At 37.6% G+C, this 18,395-nt stretch overlaps 2 protein-coding genes across 2 annotated transcripts; both read right to left on the bottom strand.

Moving 5' to 3' along the window:
• Window positions 1–10,367: 10,367 nt before the first annotated feature.
• Window positions 10,368–13,132, bottom strand: LOC145126602 (nudix hydrolase 2-like). The gene is made up of 9 exons (XM_079061936.1): window positions 12,501–13,132; window positions 12,244–12,374; window positions 11,733–12,055; window positions 11,583–11,648; window positions 11,354–11,491; window positions 11,186–11,263; window positions 11,050–11,100; window positions 10,930–10,964; window positions 10,368–10,850 (listed from the first exon to the last, which is right to left on the bottom strand). Exons 1-9 carry the CDS (start codon window positions 12,557–12,559, stop codon window positions 10,559–10,561), a joined length of 1,173 nt encoding a protein of 390 aa, XP_078918062.1. The 5' UTR covers window positions 12,560–13,132; the 3' UTR covers window positions 10,368–10,558.
• Window positions 13,133–14,662: 1,530 nt separating this feature from the next.
• On the bottom strand, window positions 14,663–17,148 carry LOC145127383 (uncharacterized). The gene is made up of 2 exons (XM_079062596.1): window positions 17,048–17,148; window positions 14,663–15,287 (listed from the first exon to the last, which is right to left on the bottom strand). The coding sequence occupies exons 1-2, from the start codon at window positions 17,146–17,148 to the stop codon at window positions 14,663–14,665; spliced, it is 726 nt and encodes a 241-aa protein (XP_078918722.1).
• Between the last annotated feature and the right edge of the window lie 1,247 nt (window positions 17,149–18,395).

The following is an 18,395-nucleotide window of genomic DNA, read 5'->3' as shown; positions in this document are numbered from 1 at the left end:
CGTTAAATGCATATAAAATTACCAACATATATAGTCATAATTCTTTTTGTAACACCCAGAATCTTGAGGAATAATTGTTGGGAATAAATCATCTTATTAGGATTGGGTAGTCCCAATGGATAAAGTTTGAAACTTTATCCTTCTGGACCACATTATGGGCTAGATCTGAGCTTTAGAGCTTTTGGAATCGGAGAAAACAACTTAATGCATTAAGTTGTTAAAACCCGGGCAAACATGACATGTTTGCAAGTCAACACGGCGTGTTGGCTAGGGTTTTCCCGACTGTTTAGATGATGGTGAAACACGGCGTGGCCAAGGGGCAACACGACATGTTTGGTCAACATGGACTGTTGACTTTGACTTTGACCAGAAGTTTGATCAAGGTTGACCATAGGATATTTTGGGCCTTTTTTGGATTATTAGGTTTGGGCTTAAGTCCTGGCCCAAACTAGGTACGGGGTAAATTGGTCATTTACCCTAGTAATGGTCTAATGGTTTGAATGAGAATCCAATTATTAATTGAATGTTATTTGATATTGATAGCTCGGGGATCTGTCAGCCAGCAGCCAGGGATTATCTGTGTGATTCGGCAGTGCGAGGTGAGTTTCCTCATTGGGTTTAGCGAGTCAAAGGCACTAATGTCGGCCCATGGTTTATATGTTGGGATGCTAGATGCTTGCATGACTCTTGCATGTGTTGTGTGATGGTATGCTTCCCGGGCAAGGCCCGATGCCAGGCAGGGCCTGATTAGTATATTGTATGCTAGTCATTGGTATCTGTTTTTATGTTTACCGGGCGATGCTTGATGCCGAGCGGGGCTCGATGACTGTATGGTATGTTATAGTCTTTGTGATTATTGCATGTGCTAGTAAGGTTATATGTTTATATGATTATATGATTATATGATTATGTGTGTATCGGGCGGGGCCCAATGTTAGGCGGAGACTGGTGATTGACAGATCTGTAATCCGAGCGGGGCTTGATGTCGGGCGGGCCCGAAGCCGAGCGGGGCTCGATGTCGGGCGGGGCCCGATGCCGAGTAGGACTCGATACCTGGCAAGGCCCGATGGAGGGCGGGGGCCTAATATTTGATTTATGTTTGTATGGTATGTGGTATCTTGGGGAACTCACTAAGTTTTGTGCTTACTGTAACGCCCCGTTCCTGGTACGCATTTTTTTATTATTATACTTCTTGTTTTAGAAGCTACTCGACGAGTCAGTAGCCCTAACTCGTCGAGTAGCAGCGGGTCTGCACGTGGATTTAGCGTGGCGACTCGACGAGTCTGTTATTCCCGACTCGGCGAGTCCGCCAGTCTGGATGAAACCCTAATTCTAAGGGTTTGTACCATATTTAAACGTCTTATAGCCCCCATCCCAGCCTCCAGCACCTCTAGAACGTTCCCCATCGAAACCCTAACCCTCCATTGGTGAGTTTGAGTGATTCCATCCTATTTTGAGTGATTTTTGTGCTTTCTGAAGTGGTAGAGAAGAAGGAAAGAGAGAAGATTCAAAGGAGAAGAAGTAGATCCAGAAGCTAGCCCTCTTTTGCTACACTTTCTGGTAATCAAGCTTAGCACTTGACTTATAGTTCTATAGATCTTCTTTTTGTCATTTTTATGGAGTTTTGGGTCCAACAAGCTTAATCCTTAAGACCTGGTCGTCCCAAGTCGATTCACCTTCAGATCTAGGTTCTGGAATCGAGTACATGGCATGAGGATGCAAGCTTTATGGCCATGATAGACCATGCACCCCTTTAGACCTCATTTTTGGGTCCTTTAAGCATATACTCCCATGCATACATGTAAAGTTCATAACTTTACGTGCAAGATCGGTCTTAGAAGCCCAAATCTACCTTTTGGATGAGTGTTGTACGTCATAAATTGTGACAACCCGGAACTTTTATCTCGCACACTTAGTCAATCCAACCTAAGTGAAACTGGTTTTGTTGACTTCTTGCACTGTTTGAGGGGTTCGTTTAAGTGATTCTAAGCTTGAGTACAACCAAGGTTGAGGTTAGGAGTGAGTCAACAAGTCGTATACTGTCAAAACAAGGCCATACACACCTTTAGAGGGAGTGTACGGCCGTACACATGGGTGTGCGGCCGCACACACACCTCCTGGCAGCACACTCCCTCCTAGACAGCACACCCACCCTATATAAAGGTAGGCCCCTTTCTTTTCATTCCTTTAACACCTTGGCAGCACACAACACCATTTCTCTCAAGCTTCTTCAACCACAAACCCTCCAAGGCTGCAAAAACGTGAGTAATCTATCCCTTAGCTTGTTGTACTAGAAGGACCACTCCATCTAAGCCTTGATTCATCAAAGTTTCACCATGTTCTTCATCATATGAAGGAGTACGGCCGCACACCTTCATAAGGGTGGCCGTACACTCTTAAAACACCCTCCAAAGTGAGAGTGTGACTCCCATATTCGAGATAGACATGCCCTTAGCCTTCTTGCACCTTGAAAATGGCATTTTGGACATCATCTTGTGGGGTGTACGACCGCACACACCAGTGTACGGCCGCACATACCCTAGTGTGCGACCACACACCCATCCTAGGGCCACAAACACACTTCTAGGACCCCTAACTTGCACTATAATTGAGTATAGACCTAGGATACTTCATGGATTGCAAGTATGGACCTTGAAACACCCCAAGAACACCTTCCATCATGACTGTACGGCCGCACACACACTTGGCCGCGCACACCTTAAAGGTGGCCATACACTCCCCTCATGCAACCCTTTAAGGTCCTAACACTTAGTGCAAGTAGTTCCAAGTCCCTAGAGTGGTTATCCATCACATTTTGTGGTGAAATACCTTCATTTGACTCCCTTATGTATCATTGCATGTTAATTAGGATCAAATCGTGTTCAAGGCTTCACTTGAACGTCCCGCATTTCCGTATCGATCCTTCATTCAAACCACTTGCCCGAGGTGAGTTCATACCCCTACATTTTTCCGTGTTTTTAACGTTTTCAGGGGGAGAATACAAGCAAAAGCATGAGGAAACTTGTGCTCAAAATATGTTATTTTGTTTAATATAATTATATTTTCAGTATGTTTTTAACAAGGAAAACAGTTTTGCCAACCGATTAAGAAATCAACACGTAGAAACAGTTTTTAGAACTAAGGCAATAATCTTTTGAATCTTATAGTAAAATGTATCATTTTATAAAGGATTCATGATTATCATAAAAAGGATTTTCAGTATTATCACTTGTAAGTTTGTTAGTCTAAGTTTGAGACACGTCCTTGGTAACACTCACCACAAGAAACAGAGTGTAGGACTAGCACTTGTGATCAGAGTCTCTTGTAGGGAGAGCGTGGTTGTTGTGTATAGATCTATATGGGACTGACAATCCCGCACCCCGCTGCTAGCTACAGTCGGACCGGCAGGTCCACGGGTGACAAAGTCATTGAGGATACCGGCTCCAGTACATGCCTTATCCAGTCAGTTATGGTCATGAAACTCAAAACCTAGATAACAGGAATTTACTTTTGTAATAATGAATCAAATGAACTAACCTCAAAGTAATAACCGATAGATTACTGGAGGGTATTAATAATACCTTCAGGAATTAGTTCATCCCGGTTTTCTTTTATTTAGTTTTATTTATGTAATAAGGATAATATACCTCTCTGGGTGTAACCAGAGCTTTTAAAAGAAAACTGCTTTTCGAGTATGGTAGATACTTGCACACCTCGGTTTAGAACGGAAAATCAATCATCAACCTTTAGGGAAAATATAGGATTTTTCCGGGATAACCCGGCTATTCCAAACAGGATTGTTCAACATGTAATCAATGGATATTCATACTCCTTCCACGACTCCTTGGATTGTACATATCTGGAAGTCATGGAAGGAATGGGTTTTCAACTATGCTTTTCATAAGAAAATATGGGATTTTCTTGAGGAACACTTTTCAAAAGATTCAAAGAACTCTTTTTCATCAAAACTAAATGCTTATGAACTCACCAGCTTTATGCTGATATTCTTCAAAACTGCTTGTATTCTCAGGGAATTAGTAGGCAGGTACTTTCAGGGATTTGCAGAGGTCGGGGAGTTAGAGTCACGTCTTTCTATTTTTACCTTTGATATGAAAACTATGTATTAAACAATGTAAACCTTTTTCATATATGTATTCAATGTCTGGTTGTGTTTACTATGCTTGCTATGATACAATTGTTGTGATACTACGCATGATGTCCTCCACCCCCGAACGTTTCCGCCGTTCCGGTTTGGGGGTATGACAGAAATCGAGATATAAGGCATGGACAATATCGACTCGGCGAGTCGTTCTTGGGACTCAGCGAGTCGAGAGTTTGAGTCCCCTTTTCTGTTGTGCTTCAAAGGAACCCAAGTCGAGTGTTAACAAGGTTCGGACAAGTTGAGAGGAGTGAGTCGATGTATTAAGATATAGCCACAATCTAGGAATCACGAGACTCGACGAGTGTAAGAACACACTTGGCGAGTCCAAGTCAATCTCCTTACCCGCAAGAACAGACTCGACGAGTTGTCCATACAACTCGGCGAGTCGTAGACTGGACGTGTGTCACACCCCAAAACCGGAACGGCGGAAACGTTCGGGGGCGGAGGACGTCATGTTTAGTATCACAAGTCATGCATCATAGTAAGCGAAGTAATAAACAACAATTTCATTAGAAAGAAAGTGTTTACAAAGTATGTGATTCACATAATATAGAATACATAACAAATAACAAAAAGACATGAAGATGAACTGCTCTATCTTCTGAATCCCAGAGCGCGTACCTGTCTACTGGTCTCCTGAGAATACAAGTTATTTTGAAAGCGTAGATCAGCATTTAAGCTGGTGAGTTCATAAGATTTTAGTGATGTAGTAAGTATTAAGAAAGTTTGTAGAAAGTTGTAGTAAGTTGTAGTAAGTTATGTTTTAGAAAATTTTGCCTGTTCCTCCAGAAAATCCTATATTTCCTGCTTTGATGAAAGATAAGTAAAAATGACTCTACAGTCCTTTCCATGAGTATTAAATGGATACAAATTATATAAAACCCAGAGTAAACAAACAATCGGTTGTGTGTCTACCCTAAGTCCACAACCAAACAAGGAACAGGAAATGAGGCGGAAGACACACATCCCATTGTTTGTTAGATCATCGTTGTATATAACCCCTGCGTATTCACTCGGTACTCACGGAGTTAACTATAATAGTTCCTTTATATTTGATGAAAATATCCATTAAGAAAACCCTTATTTCTTATAATAAAATGATAACCACAGTAGTTCCTTCTATAATCACTTAGTTTATACTAGCTATATATAATCTAATATCGAACAGATAGTTAATTATGCGAATCTGCCCTAAGCCCACAACCAAACAAGGAACATGGAATGAGGCGGAAGGCACACATCCAACTACCTATCGTATATTAATTATATATAACTCTGGTGTATAAACTAAGGCATTATAGAATTAACCACCTAAGGTCCTTTAAGTTTTACTGGTTTAATAAAATGGATTAAACCCTTTACTGGTTAAGTTTCTAGTTTTGTATTCCAAAAATTCTTCATTTGAAAAGTATGTTTTGTACTAGAAAACGGTGCATTGAATTAGTGTCCTATGACCTGACCCATACATGGTACCCCTTATGATTACTTGGTGTATACGGAATATATATATATATATATATATATATATATATATATATATATATATATATATATATATATATATAGCTAAGCTCGGATAGATAGTAGGCTGGGTGTATCTGCTCTAAGCCCACAACCAAACAAGGAACAGGAAATGAAGCGGAAGGCACACATCTTACTACCTGTTGGACCCGATTAATATATATCCCTGAATGCATACACTAAGGAATCATAAAGTTAGCATTATAGGTCCCTTTCTACTGAATGTACTAGACCCGACTGTTCTGTGTGTCGTTTGTAAAATGTAAGTTTTCCCTAGTTTATAACTATCTTGACCTGAAAATAGTTTGTATTAGCTGTCAAGTGGAACTGTCACTTACTGAAAGTAATGGGAATTTATAAGTACACAGTTGTCTTTTGAATTGACATTATGTAGTACTAATTACCTTTAAAACATGTTTGTTTTATTAAGGTCATAATGTGAGGAATAGTACCTGTACTAAACGCTCTCCCTGTCAAGAGATTCTGGGAACCAAACGCAACCTCAGCAAACAATTGCAAGCCGTGTAATTCACATTAAAGTTATGTGATCATGTATACCCAATATAACTATCACCTTTTGTTTAGAACAATGAGTTAGTGATTCATTGGTATAATTAGACCCTGTAGTTGTCCCATGCTGCAACACCTTTATTATGTTCGTTCAGTTATAGCATCTTAGTATGTTCTCGTTATAGTATCTTAGTATCTTCTCGTTATAGTATCTTAGTATCTTCTCGTTATAGTATCTTAGTATTCTCTAGTATCTAGAATCTTAGTATCTTCTAGTTATAGTATGAACTGAACCCCTAAACTATACCCCTTATAGTTTACTAGTGTTTTACTTGTACTGTTATTGAAAAGACTCATTTTGCTACTAAGTTATGCTGGTACTTTAAAAACGGAGTTTTGTTAAACTATAAAGTAACATAACTTGAAAAGAGTTTTTGAAATGTTTTGACAACTTATAAATGACATAAGTAATCTTTTGAAAATGTTTATAACAAACAATTACACAATTATCATTGTGTTCAACTTGTATTCCCCCCCCCCCTTAAAAGCATTAAAAACAGTTTAAAATATTGATTATGGGGTATGAACTCACCTTATGTGGGTGATTCAAACGAATATGCGCGTAAGGATGAGAAGTTCCACGAATGAAGTCCCGAGACACAACAAGTCCTAAATGACATATATTGACATGAATATAGTGTTTATAAGCAACTATATGAAAGGAAACACCTTCCGGGACTAGGAAACACTTGGAATGAAGTGTTGAATCACATGTGATTAACCTAAAGGGTGTTTAAGGCCAAGGATTTGTGTTCACGACCATGTGTTTACGGCCATGGAGTTTACGGCCATGGAGTTTACGGCCGTAAACTCATGGTCAAACATGCATAAGAGGGTGTTTGAAGGCTAGGGAAACTTGAGGGACCATTTCTCTACACAAGGATGAGAACAACCAACTTAATGGAGGGTGTTGAGCTGTTTACGGCCACACCATAAACCTTATGGCCGTAAACTCACCAAATGGTATTAATTTGGGTCTTAAAGCATTGAGGAAGGGTTCTAGATTTATGTCCAAGCCTTAGGAAGAGATTAAGGTCCATTTGCACTTCACACTAGGGTTTACGGCCAAGGAAGATGGTCTTGGCCGTAAACACCTCATGTTCTTGGGAAAGCTTGATTCCAAGGTGCTAAGCATGAGTCTTAACTAGATATTAAGTATAGGGGAGTAATACTTACGATATGAAGGCAAAGGAGGGTGTTTTCGGCCCAAAACACCTAAGTGTTCTTGGTGTTCTTGAGGATCTTGAAGATCTAGACTCAAAAGATGAAATCCATGGATGGAATCAAAGAATGATACATGTTAAGGAGATGTATCAACAAATAGATGGAAGAAACACTTACGTTTTGAAGATCTAAGATGAAGAACTCGATGATACTTGAGAGATAATGGGAGTGTTCTTGAGGTGTAAGTGAAATAATGAAGGAAAAGTGAAGGAATGGTGACCTATAGGGGAGTTTACGGCCAGCCATGACTTTATGGCCGTTAAACTCATGTTCTTTGGCCGTGAACTCCATTTTAGTGGTGTTAAGGCTTGAATGTTGCACAGTGTCTCTAGCAGGTACATTCTAACACTCATTCCTTAAGTGTACTAGGCTTAAAACTCCTTAGAATGACCTTTATCAAGGCTAGAACTCATTAGAAATGAGTCTGAAACTCAGTTGAGTTGAATGGTTGGACTATACAAGACAAGAATTTTTGGGTTGTCACAACGTGTTCATATGATGAAGGAGAACTCGACGAGTTGTTCATACAACTCGGCGAGTCAGATGAAGGATGACTCGATGTTATTATAGAAGGAGAACTCGTCGAGTCTTTGCTAAACTCGACGAGTAGAGTCGGGTTGAGGAATAGAAGAAAGGATAGGGACTCGGCGAGTTGGTGGACCAACTCGGCGAGTCAGGTTAACTGGAAGTTGACTTTGACCAGGATGTTGACTTTGGCCAGGGGTAAAATAGTCACTTTACCCTAAGATTAGTAATCAGTGTTTGACTAAGTGTCTTTATGGGAATTGTAGTCGGAGAGTTATCGGAGCAGCAGTCAGACATTTCCCGCCCAGCACTCCAGCAGTCAACTTTACGAGGTGAGTTTCCTTCCGGTAGGAACGGGTCTACGGCCACAATGTCGGCCCGTTTAGATGATAGTAGTTCCGGACATCGGTCCGATGCCGGGGTGGTCCCGAGAAGTAGTATGTATGCTTGATGTCTTCGTGATTCATGCATGTCTGTGATATGTGTTATATGTTCCGGACTTCGGTCCGATACCGGGCAAGCCCGATGCAGTTTATGTGATCATGCTTTATGTTCATGCTATGTTATGTTCAGTTTATTCCGGACTTTGGTCTGATTCCGGGGGGCCCGATGCAGTGGGCGGGGCCCAAGTTATTCCGGACTTCGGTCCGATGCCGGGCGAGGCCCCGATGCAGTGGGCGGGGACCAATTTATGCCGGACTTCGGTCTGATGTCGGGCGGGGCCCGATGCAGTGGGCAAGGCCCAGTATTCGTTATATGTGTTATTGTATGGTATGTGGTAGTTTGGGGGGGGGGAGCTCACTAAGCTTCGTGCTTACAGTTTCAGTTTTGGTTTCAGGTACTTCAGCTAGCAAGGGAAAGAGCTCGGGATGATGGCATGACACACACCATAGTTTTTCTTAGCCTGGGAGTTTACTCTGATATTTATTATGAGATTGTGATATGATAACAGTTTTTATGAGATTATGAGATACATGTTCCATGATTTTATACTATGGCGATGATATTTATGTTTGCTAAATGATTTTGAAAATGAAATTTTTGGCTAGTATTTTTAGGATGTTTCACTTACAATTTTCAGTTTACGTTTCAGGTACTTCGGTTTTCAAATGGAAGAGTTCGGGATGATTGCAGAGCACATACCACATGGTTTCTGCTTTTGAGATATTACTCTGATAGATATGATGTTTGATACACTTATTTTCATTTGGGTTGTATGGATAATGTTTTTGGAATACTGTTTTATTTTAAAAATGAAATTTTTGGATCATATTTTTGGGACGTTACACTTTTTTTGTTATTTTATTATTTAGTTTTATTAATTATTTTTATTTTAAGTGTTGTCAATTTCATCTAGGTATCTCTGTATATTTCTACTCGTTAAAGAAAGAAACCCCACAACCCATTTTACAAGTAATGTCAATAGTTTTTGAAAAAAAATGCTCATTTCATCAAAATTCCCATTGTTGTCGGAATTAACATATCTTTGCATCAAATCCTTGGTTGACATATATCTTACAAACGATTATGTTATTTAATATAATTGCTTGCCATTTTACTAATATGATTATGACTTAAATAGCCTGAATACAACTAATATCATGATAATCAAGAGATTGATACAACTACTATCCCAATATTCAAAGGATTGATATAATCAAATATCATCATCAACAACTAATATCCCAATATTTTGGCAATGACTAGAGAAGGTCGTTGGAGGTGGTGGTCCGCGACAAAGGGTTTTTGTCCGCATCACAAGTTCAACCTAGCTAAAGTTATGATACCATGTTGTTTAATATAATCGCTTACCAAATTATTAATATGATCATAGCTTAAATATCCTGAGTGCAACTAATATCCTGATAATCAAGGGATTGATAAAATCAAATATCATCAACATAAATGTTACATTAAGATATATGTAGAGTCCAAGATTGTCTTTTCGAAAAAGTCTTATGAAGAGAAGGAAATATCCAACATATATAGACATTTATTGGACAGTATCATAACAATGTGAGATATATTGACACTCTCAGAGTTGGAGGCTTGATGATGATAGACAAGGATGTGCTGAAACACGGGGTACGGGACGTGAGCTCTGATACCATGTAAGATATATGTGGAATCAAAGATTGTCTCTCCAAGAAAATCTTTATGAAGAGATCGTGATAATCCAACATATATAACAATTTTGTTGGATGGTATTGTATCGAGGGATACACTAACAATTATGAATGACATTATTAATAAAAACCAAATTCACAATCCTAATGATCATCGATTATGAGAAAATCGTCTACAAGGTTAAAAGTAAATAATTACATCATGCGATTACACTAGTTTCCTATTTGACACTTACTAATAATAAAATTAATTTTATTATAAAAGAATGATTAAAATATTAACATTACTAAAAAATTTCAACAAATTTTGCATACTTGGAGTAATGCACAAGATACATATATATTCAATTTAACATTCAATGTGAGTCTTAATTTCATGATCATTTTCTGTTTTTCCAGTTTTGGGTTCTTGAATATGTGAATCAGATAACTACTCCTCCTGATGATGAGAATACAAATAGCTGTTTTTGAGAGATGTAGCAGTTGCTGTAGATAATGCATTGAAGCCGACATATTTGTTATCTTTCTTTTCTATGCATATCTTAGCAATATACTCAAATGATTTGCGATTCTTTACAAAGGGCTGATTGGCGTATTCTTCAATAGGCATCCACTTAGCTGCTTCAATCTCTGACTCTTGCTTTTCGATCTCAAAAGATGTTGGTTTTAGCATACACACAAACATTAGATCCGATTTGCTAAAGAATGACATGTGGCTTTGCCTGTAATTAATTATTCATGCAAATGTGATCAGTTTACATTCAAAGATTTCAAGTTTTGGAATTTTAGTGTAATTCTAACCTGAATGCTAGAACTTCCACAAATTCTGTATCAATCTGGAGATATTAAAAAAAAAATTAGATTAAAAATCGACTTATTTTATAATTGATTTTTTAAAAAGTCATAGTCTAGAATACATACTCCAGCTTCTTCTTTCACTTCCCTGCTTGCAGCTGTACATATATCTTCACCCTGTGAATACAAAATATTTAATTAATTATATTATGAAAGCGTAGAAAAGTCTTTAATTATGAAAATAAATATATAAAATGCGCACCTCCTCAACACTACCAGTTGGTAATTTCCATACCCCTGTGCCTTTAAACACTCCACTTTTCTCTTGCACTACAAGAATCTAAAAACACAAAATACACAAGCTTAATTAAGTTCAGATAAAAAAAAAATTAATATAAAAATATGGAGGTGATGAATGTAGAAAGTCAACCTCCCCTTTTGAGTTGACCACAAAAGCAGCAACACCAACACGATGAGAAGCGTTAGATGGAAGAGTATGATTTGTTTTAGGAATCCAATACACAAGCATCAAGTATGTTGGTTCAGCATGATGATACCAAAATCCTTCCTAAACAAAATAAAAAATAAAAAAAAGTCATTTTTTTAAAAATTTTATTGTTTTTCTAAGGTAATCAATCATGTATCATAGTTATATTTACCTTCACTGCAGGCTTAACAAGACTCACAAGTTCAAGAGACAGTTTAAGCCAAACTCCCTTTTTACCCTGCAAGTTTATATAAATTAAAGACTTCCTTTTAATTGAAACATAGGGAAAGAAATTAAAATGAAAAGTAATTAAATTAATTACCTGTTGCCTCCATTGGGATATTGATGTTTGAAGTAGAGTGGTAAAGATATCTTCATCCATATTCTCCTTAATGTCCACAATGACTCCATCATAATTATCATAAGTCGCATTTAGCATATGAATGTGGTCAACTTCATTTCTTTGAACCTTTGACAAATCTTCAAAGTTTACCTCCATGCTTGTTGCAGATCTAGATTGGAATGTACTTATGGCTTTATCCCTTAAGCCTGAAATAAGTTTTCTGTAGATAGAGTTGCAGTTTGCTGTATGTATTGATGATTCTGAGATCTTTCTTCGAGCACCAATGATACTAGGATTACTACCTGTATATATTTTTCTGAAAGTGAATCGATTCATTACTCAAATGATCAAACAATTTATAGCCTTTGAAGATATGAATGATTCTTAAACAATGGCTGAGTCTAGTTGAATAATTTTTGAAAATGATAAAAAAAGGTATCAGAATAAGGGAAGAAAGAACGTCTGAATATTATATGGATATAACAAGCACCCGAGGTAGAAGAAATATCACTCTGTTCCAATCTACCAGTCAAACGCGTTGGCTCTTTCAGAACTTTGAACAAACGGTTGGAGTGCATTCTTGACCTAGTCATTTGGGGACGACGACGATAATGAATATAACTGTAAAAAACGGAAGAAGAAACTCAGACGTCATGAGCATCGATCATCGATCGTCAATCATAATCGCGGGAAATTCATATATATTTGAAAAAACCGAATTATACGTTAAGTGGGTGTTTAACTTACAGGTTTTTCAAAAGTAAATTGCTATGAAAAGTGTTGTTCTGGTTCTTGACGTGTTCCATCGTCCACGAGTTGGTGTTAGTTGAAGTTCTTCCCTATACGCCACTAAAATAAGACTAAATTACATAAGTCGTTCATGCTGTTGACTTCTTTTGACATCTCTCTTCTCCATTTTATTTGTCTCTTTCACTGATTTGTGTAAAAGCCCAAAATCGAACCAAATTGAACGACAATCCTAAACAATAAAATATCCTCTTCCTATTTGCTTTCAGTTTCCATCTCTGTAAATTCATGAGATGGCGGTGGGAGAGGGAGGAAGTGATTCACTAAGGGTGTTATCAGCTTATTAGCTTGTTGCTTGTTAGTTTTAGACAAAATTATAAAAATGGTCCTTGTATAGACGCTAAGGACTTAATTGGATTGAGCCTTGGTATGGAAACTTACTAAGCGATAACTTTCAAATTCAGAGAAACCCTGGAATTAATAAAAATGGGCAATCCTGAGCCAAATCATGTTTTCCGAAAACAAACAAAGGTTTAGAAAGCGAAAATAAAAAAGGATAGGTGCAGAGACTCGATGGAAGCTATTCTAACGAATGGAGTTGATTGTCTTACATTAGTAGAGGAATCCTTCTATCAAAACTTCAGAAAAGATGAAGGATAAACTTGTATACATACTAGAGAAGAATTGTTGTCAAATAGAAAATGAGGGGAGGAGAATTTGAACTTGGGACCTCCTTCACCCTTCTTATTCAGTCAAAGCTCTAACCAACTAGACTAGAGCCAAACTTGTTATATATTTCCGAAAATTAATTAATATTATATAAAAGCGTAAATAATTAATAATAATAAAATATATATTTAAATAAAAATTAATAAAACAAAATATATTTTTAGCGTATTGTAAAAAAATATGTTTTACAAAAAATTTACTTGTTTTTTTACGTATTTGTTTTACATAAAATATTCTTTTAATATATTTAAAAAAATACGTTTTCGTTTACTATGTTATTACATTGTTATGATCCTAAAACATATTTTTACGTTTTCATATAAAAATATGTTTTTTTTCTTTCACATAGAAAAAAAAGTTATTTTTACATATAAAATATGTTTTTTGTATATTTAAAAAATACAATTTCGTATAAAATGTTTTTACGTAAAAACATTAAGAACGTGATAACATAACGTAAAAATATGTTTTAAGATCAAATCAAAACGACTTATATGTTTTACATAAAGAAAACGTAAAAATGCGTTTTCATATAAATTGTTATCACGTTAACGTTTTTAAGTAAAAAAAAACGTTATATGGGTGAGGGACCAATCACCCATACGTAAAAAAAACGTCTTTAGTTTGCTTTACGTAAAAAATATAAGTTGTTTTGATTTGATCTAAAAACATATTTTTACGTTATGTTATCACGTTCTTAATGTTTTTACGTAAAAACATTTTATACAAAAATGTATTTTTTAAATATATAAAAAAACATATTTTATACGTAAAAAAACTTTTTTTTCTATGTGAAAGGAAAAAAACGTATTTTTATATGAAAACGTAAAAATATGTTTTTAGGATCATAGCAATGTAATAGCATAGTATACGAAAACGTATTTTTTTAAATACATTAAAAAAAATATTTTATGTAAAACAAATACGTAAAAAAAACAAGTAAATTTTTTGTAAAAAATATTTTTTTACAATACGCTGAAAATATATTTTGTTTTATTAATTTTTTTTCTAATTATTTTTTTTATTATTAATTATTTACGCTTTTATATAATATTAATTCATTTTCGGAATTATATAACAAGTTCGGCTCCAGCCTAGTTGGTTAGAGCTTTGGCTAAATAAGGAGGGGGAAGGAGGTCTCAAGTTCGAATCCTCATCCCCTTAGTTTTTATAATTCTTATCATTTTAAGACAAAAAAGGGCCATTTGTGCAAGTTTTGCAAACCACAGGGGCCATTTACATCAAAAAAAATTAATAGGGACTAACTTTGTTACTTTTGGCAAACCACAGGGACCATTTTTGTAATTTTCTCTTAGTTTTAGTTTATTTGTGATGGGAATAAGCAATAACCAATGGGGAAGATGCTTATTAAAATCAGCTTATTTTCTAACACAATAAGCTGATTTTTAAGGATTTTATTCAAACACTTAAACTTAGCTTATTGTTGTGGGAATAAACAATAAGCACCCTCTTTTTTTCCTATCCAAACACCCCCTAAAGTGATTTATATATTCTTCGTTCATATTTACTTTGTACAAATAATCCACGACATCTTTTCGAAGATTGAAACACGTTTCGCTATTATGAATTTTAACAACTCGTGATAAAAATTCATTCGTTCCGGGCACGAACTCTTCAAGCGGAATGACGACGTCGTCTGGATCATACGTGCAAATCGCTCGACCTTGATCTTCAATGATCATATTATGCATTATAATACATGCTAGGACCATTTGTTTAATTATATCATTATCCCAAAGTCGTGTAGCGTATTTCACTACATGCCACGTCTGTTTGAGGACTCCAAATGCCCTCTCGATATCCTTCCTCGCTGATTCTTGTCTCTTTGTGAACAACTTTGCCTTTTCACTTCGAGGAGCCGAATATGCCTTCATAAGTGTAGAATAATCCGGGTATATCCCATCACATAGGTAGTAACCGTATATGTACGAATGCCCGTTTACCGTGAACGTCATATCAGATGCTTTGCCGATCCAAAGATCGTTAAAAAGTAGAGACTGACCAAGAACGTTAATGTCGTTGTTAGACCCCGCGACTCTAAAAAAAGAATGTCATATTCATAAATCCTGAGATGCGACAGCTTCTAGGATTATACTTGGTTCGCATATATCTCCTCGAGTGAATTGACCACGCCATGCATTTGGACATTTTTCCAAAGCCACATGCGTACAATCTAGACTGTCAAGCATATCCAGAAATCCATGCCTCTCTTCATGAGGCGAATATAATCTCTCAATATCACGTGGAGTTAGTTTACGCAAATATTCTTGATGAAAAACCTCATACACACATGCGCAAAACCAATTTACACAATCAATTGCGGCCCTCTCGGATACTTTGAAGTATTCATCAGATGCATCAAATGTTATACTGTATCCCAAATACCTAAGCGCAGCCGCACACTTTTGTATACTACTAAAACCCATTTTTCCTATAGCGATGAGTTTTTGTTTGAAAAAATCATAACGGGCTTCTAAAGCATTACTAATACGTAAAAATATAGCCTTATTTAGACGGAAACGACGTTCGAATGCGTCATCATTGTAAAGACAATTATCGGCGAAGTAATCACGTACCAATAAGTCGTGTGCAACTTAGCGATCACGATTCCGCCCTTGTACGAGCAACATTCGAACTTTCTTCATTGTGAATGTGTTGCACAAAATTGAAGAAGGTCGAGATGAATTCCCCGTCATCATCCGAGTCAAAAAAATTTAACAATTTCAAATCCTCCATGTGTTTTTTGGTTTATAGAATGAGAGTAAAATGTGATGAAATGTGATGGTTTTATTAGATTTATATAGGTATTGAGTTTTTGAATAAATAAATAAATAAAACTTAAAAAATGACCGTTGAACGGTCAAAAGAAATGAAAACATTTTCATTGACCGTTTCATTTCGTCGTCGGGAACACGAAACATAACGACCACGTTCGACCACGACCGGTCGGGATGGTATGCACGGTCGTGGTCGTGGTCCACCTCAACCACGAATCCCTCCGTGTTATGTATACCAGATGGCCTTATGAAACTCTAGATAGTACCTTCACTTTAACCGGCTTTAGACGTGGGCAGTTATCACATCCAATAAGTATTACCTCATATGTCATGTTAAAATGGTGTTATAACACCAAACATGCATTTTAATTAACTTTTCATGTCATCAAATGGAGAAAATTGACAACTAGTTATAACATCTTTAACTTTCCATGTCATCATTTATTTATTGTTATTATTTTTGGGTTTTTTTTCTTTTTTCAATTTATTTATTTTTGATTGCTTTTTTTCAATTTATTTCTCCAAGTGCTCACGTTTCACATCAACTTTTTGTTGGGCGATCAGATTGTGTTGGTCTATGTAACACCCCATTTATTAAATAAATAAATAGACAAGATAATGAATGAATAGTAGCACTAAAATCAATAATTATATAGCAATGTGTTGGTTTCGAGGGAATAACTGTCATAATTTAGAAATTGGGGGCTAAAAGTGTAAGTTCCGAATTGGTTTGTAAATAATTGTGAATGCAGGGACTACTTGGTAAATTATTGGGACTTAATTTGAAGACATTTTGGAAGCTAAGGGGCTGAATGGTAACATATGGACTTCATTTAAGAATAATTTGTAAAGGAGGGGCTGTTTGGTAACTGTTGGATTTGATATGAAAAGAATTGTGGGAGCAGAGGTATGAAGAGTAAATTATGGGCCTTGGTTAGAAAGGATTTTTATGGAGAGGGACCATTCCTGCCATTATGGAATGAAGTTTGATAGGGCACCAGGTATTTAAACAATGCAAACCCTAACCCTAGGGACCATGTTACAGCCGCCACCTCCACCCTTATGCCTCCCACCACCGACCGCCACCCTCCTTCTTCACCTCCGGTCGCCGCCACCACCATAGGAGCCCTCCTCAGCCGCCGTTTGCATCACTGAGTCCGACAGCCACCATTTCCGCCTGTTGCCTCGTCGACGAAGGTCGTCGTTCCACCACCTGATGCCGCCTGTAATGTCGTGAATGGCCGGAGAAATCCCATTGAGACCAAAGTGTAAGCTGTGAACGAAGAAGAGCAGGCCGCGAACGACCAGAATCTCTCGGTTAGACCAACCTCATCTCGCATTTCCGTCCTTCTCGAGGTGTTCGACGTCATGTGTGCCGCTGCTGCCGCCGGATATGGCCTTTGGTCGTCGTTTCAATTTGTTCCAGCTGCCTAGTCGATAGTTGGGGAGCTGTGGTCTCGTGTTTTGTTTGGATATGTGTGTTGATGGACCCAAGATGTCTTGTGCGAGTATTGCTGGCCGGAGATTGAGGAAAAGAACCACCATGGCCGCCAGCCATGGTGGTCGCCGTCTGCTGCCACCTTCCGTCGCCACCAGCCACCGTGGAAGGTGGCCGTGTGCGTCTTTTACCATGTGTTTAGGTGTGTGTTGATGTATTATGTTGTATGTATTACTTTGGCCGGAAAACAGAGAACAGCCACCACCACGACCGTGAGGTGGTGGCTGCCACCATGTGCCACCACCGGCCACCACAAGGGTGGTTGTGTGTGTGTGTGTGTTTATATTAGTGTGTGTGTTTTTGGGATTTTTGTTGTAAATTGTAATCGATGCTAGTATAATCAAAAGAAAACTCTTAACCACCACCGTGAGGTGGTGGCTCCCGCCTCCTGCCGCCATCAGCAGTCGTGTTGGGTGGCGGTGTGCTTTGTTTGTGTTTAGATTTTGTTTGGGATGCTTGGACAAAAATAGACTAGAACCATAACCACCACCATGAGGTGGTGGTTGCCGCCGCTGACCACCACTGCCTGAGGTGGTAGTAGGTGGTGCCCGACTTATGAAACCCTAGTGGGCCTAATGAAACCCTAAAAGGGCCTAATGAAACCCTAACTGATCCAAAGACTTAGCTATTGGGCCTAATTGGGTTGTGACTGGGTTGAAAACCCTAATTAGGGTTTAGAAAACCCTAATTTTGGAATTATTGGTTTGGACTTATCGGGACCCGCATTTTGGGCCTTTGGAATGGAATTGTGAATTACACCTGATCACACCATATGATTTATCTAGTAGATTGATGGACTTAATGGATTAAGTCCTTAATGGGTTAAGTAAGAAACACTTGACCCTAATCGTCATTTTATGTGAAAACCCT

The sequence above is a fragment of the Lactuca virosa genome, chromosome 7 (genome assembly GCF_052849685.1).
Source record: "Lactuca virosa cultivar CGN04683 chromosome 7, Lactuca_virosa_CGN04683_v6, whole genome shotgun sequence".
Classification (NCBI taxonomy): Eukaryota; Viridiplantae; Streptophyta; class Magnoliopsida; order Asterales; family Asteraceae; genus Lactuca; species Lactuca virosa.
The sequence above is the reverse complement of the archived record's forward strand: the minus strand, read 5'-3'. Positions and strand labels throughout refer to the sequence as shown.

What these genes read in the sequence shown, in the direction of transcription:
- LOC145126602 (XM_079061936.1), bottom strand. Translation starts at nt 12,559, where the DNA reads ATGGAACACGTCAAGAACCAGAACAACACTTTTCATAGCAATTTACTT. An exon ending in AATTTACTTTTGAAAAACCT is followed by an intron (nt 12,375 to 12,500) that starts GTAAGTTAAACA and finishes CGTTTTTTACAG; the next exon opens with TTATATTCATTATCGTCGTC. An exon ending in CAACTGGTAGTGTTGAGGAG is followed by an intron (nt 11,101 to 11,185) that starts GTGCGCATTTTA and finishes TTGTATTCACAG; the next exon opens with GGTGAAGATATATGTACAGC.
- LOC145127383 (XM_079062596.1), bottom strand. Translation starts at nt 17,148, where the DNA reads ATGGTGGTGGCGGCGACCGGAGGTGAAGAAGGAGGGTGGCGGTCGGTG. An exon ending in ACATGGTCCCTAGGGTTAGG is followed by an intron (nt 15,288 to 17,047) that starts GTTTGCATTGTT and finishes TTCTTTTTTTAG; the next exon opens with AGTCGCGGGGTCTAACAACG.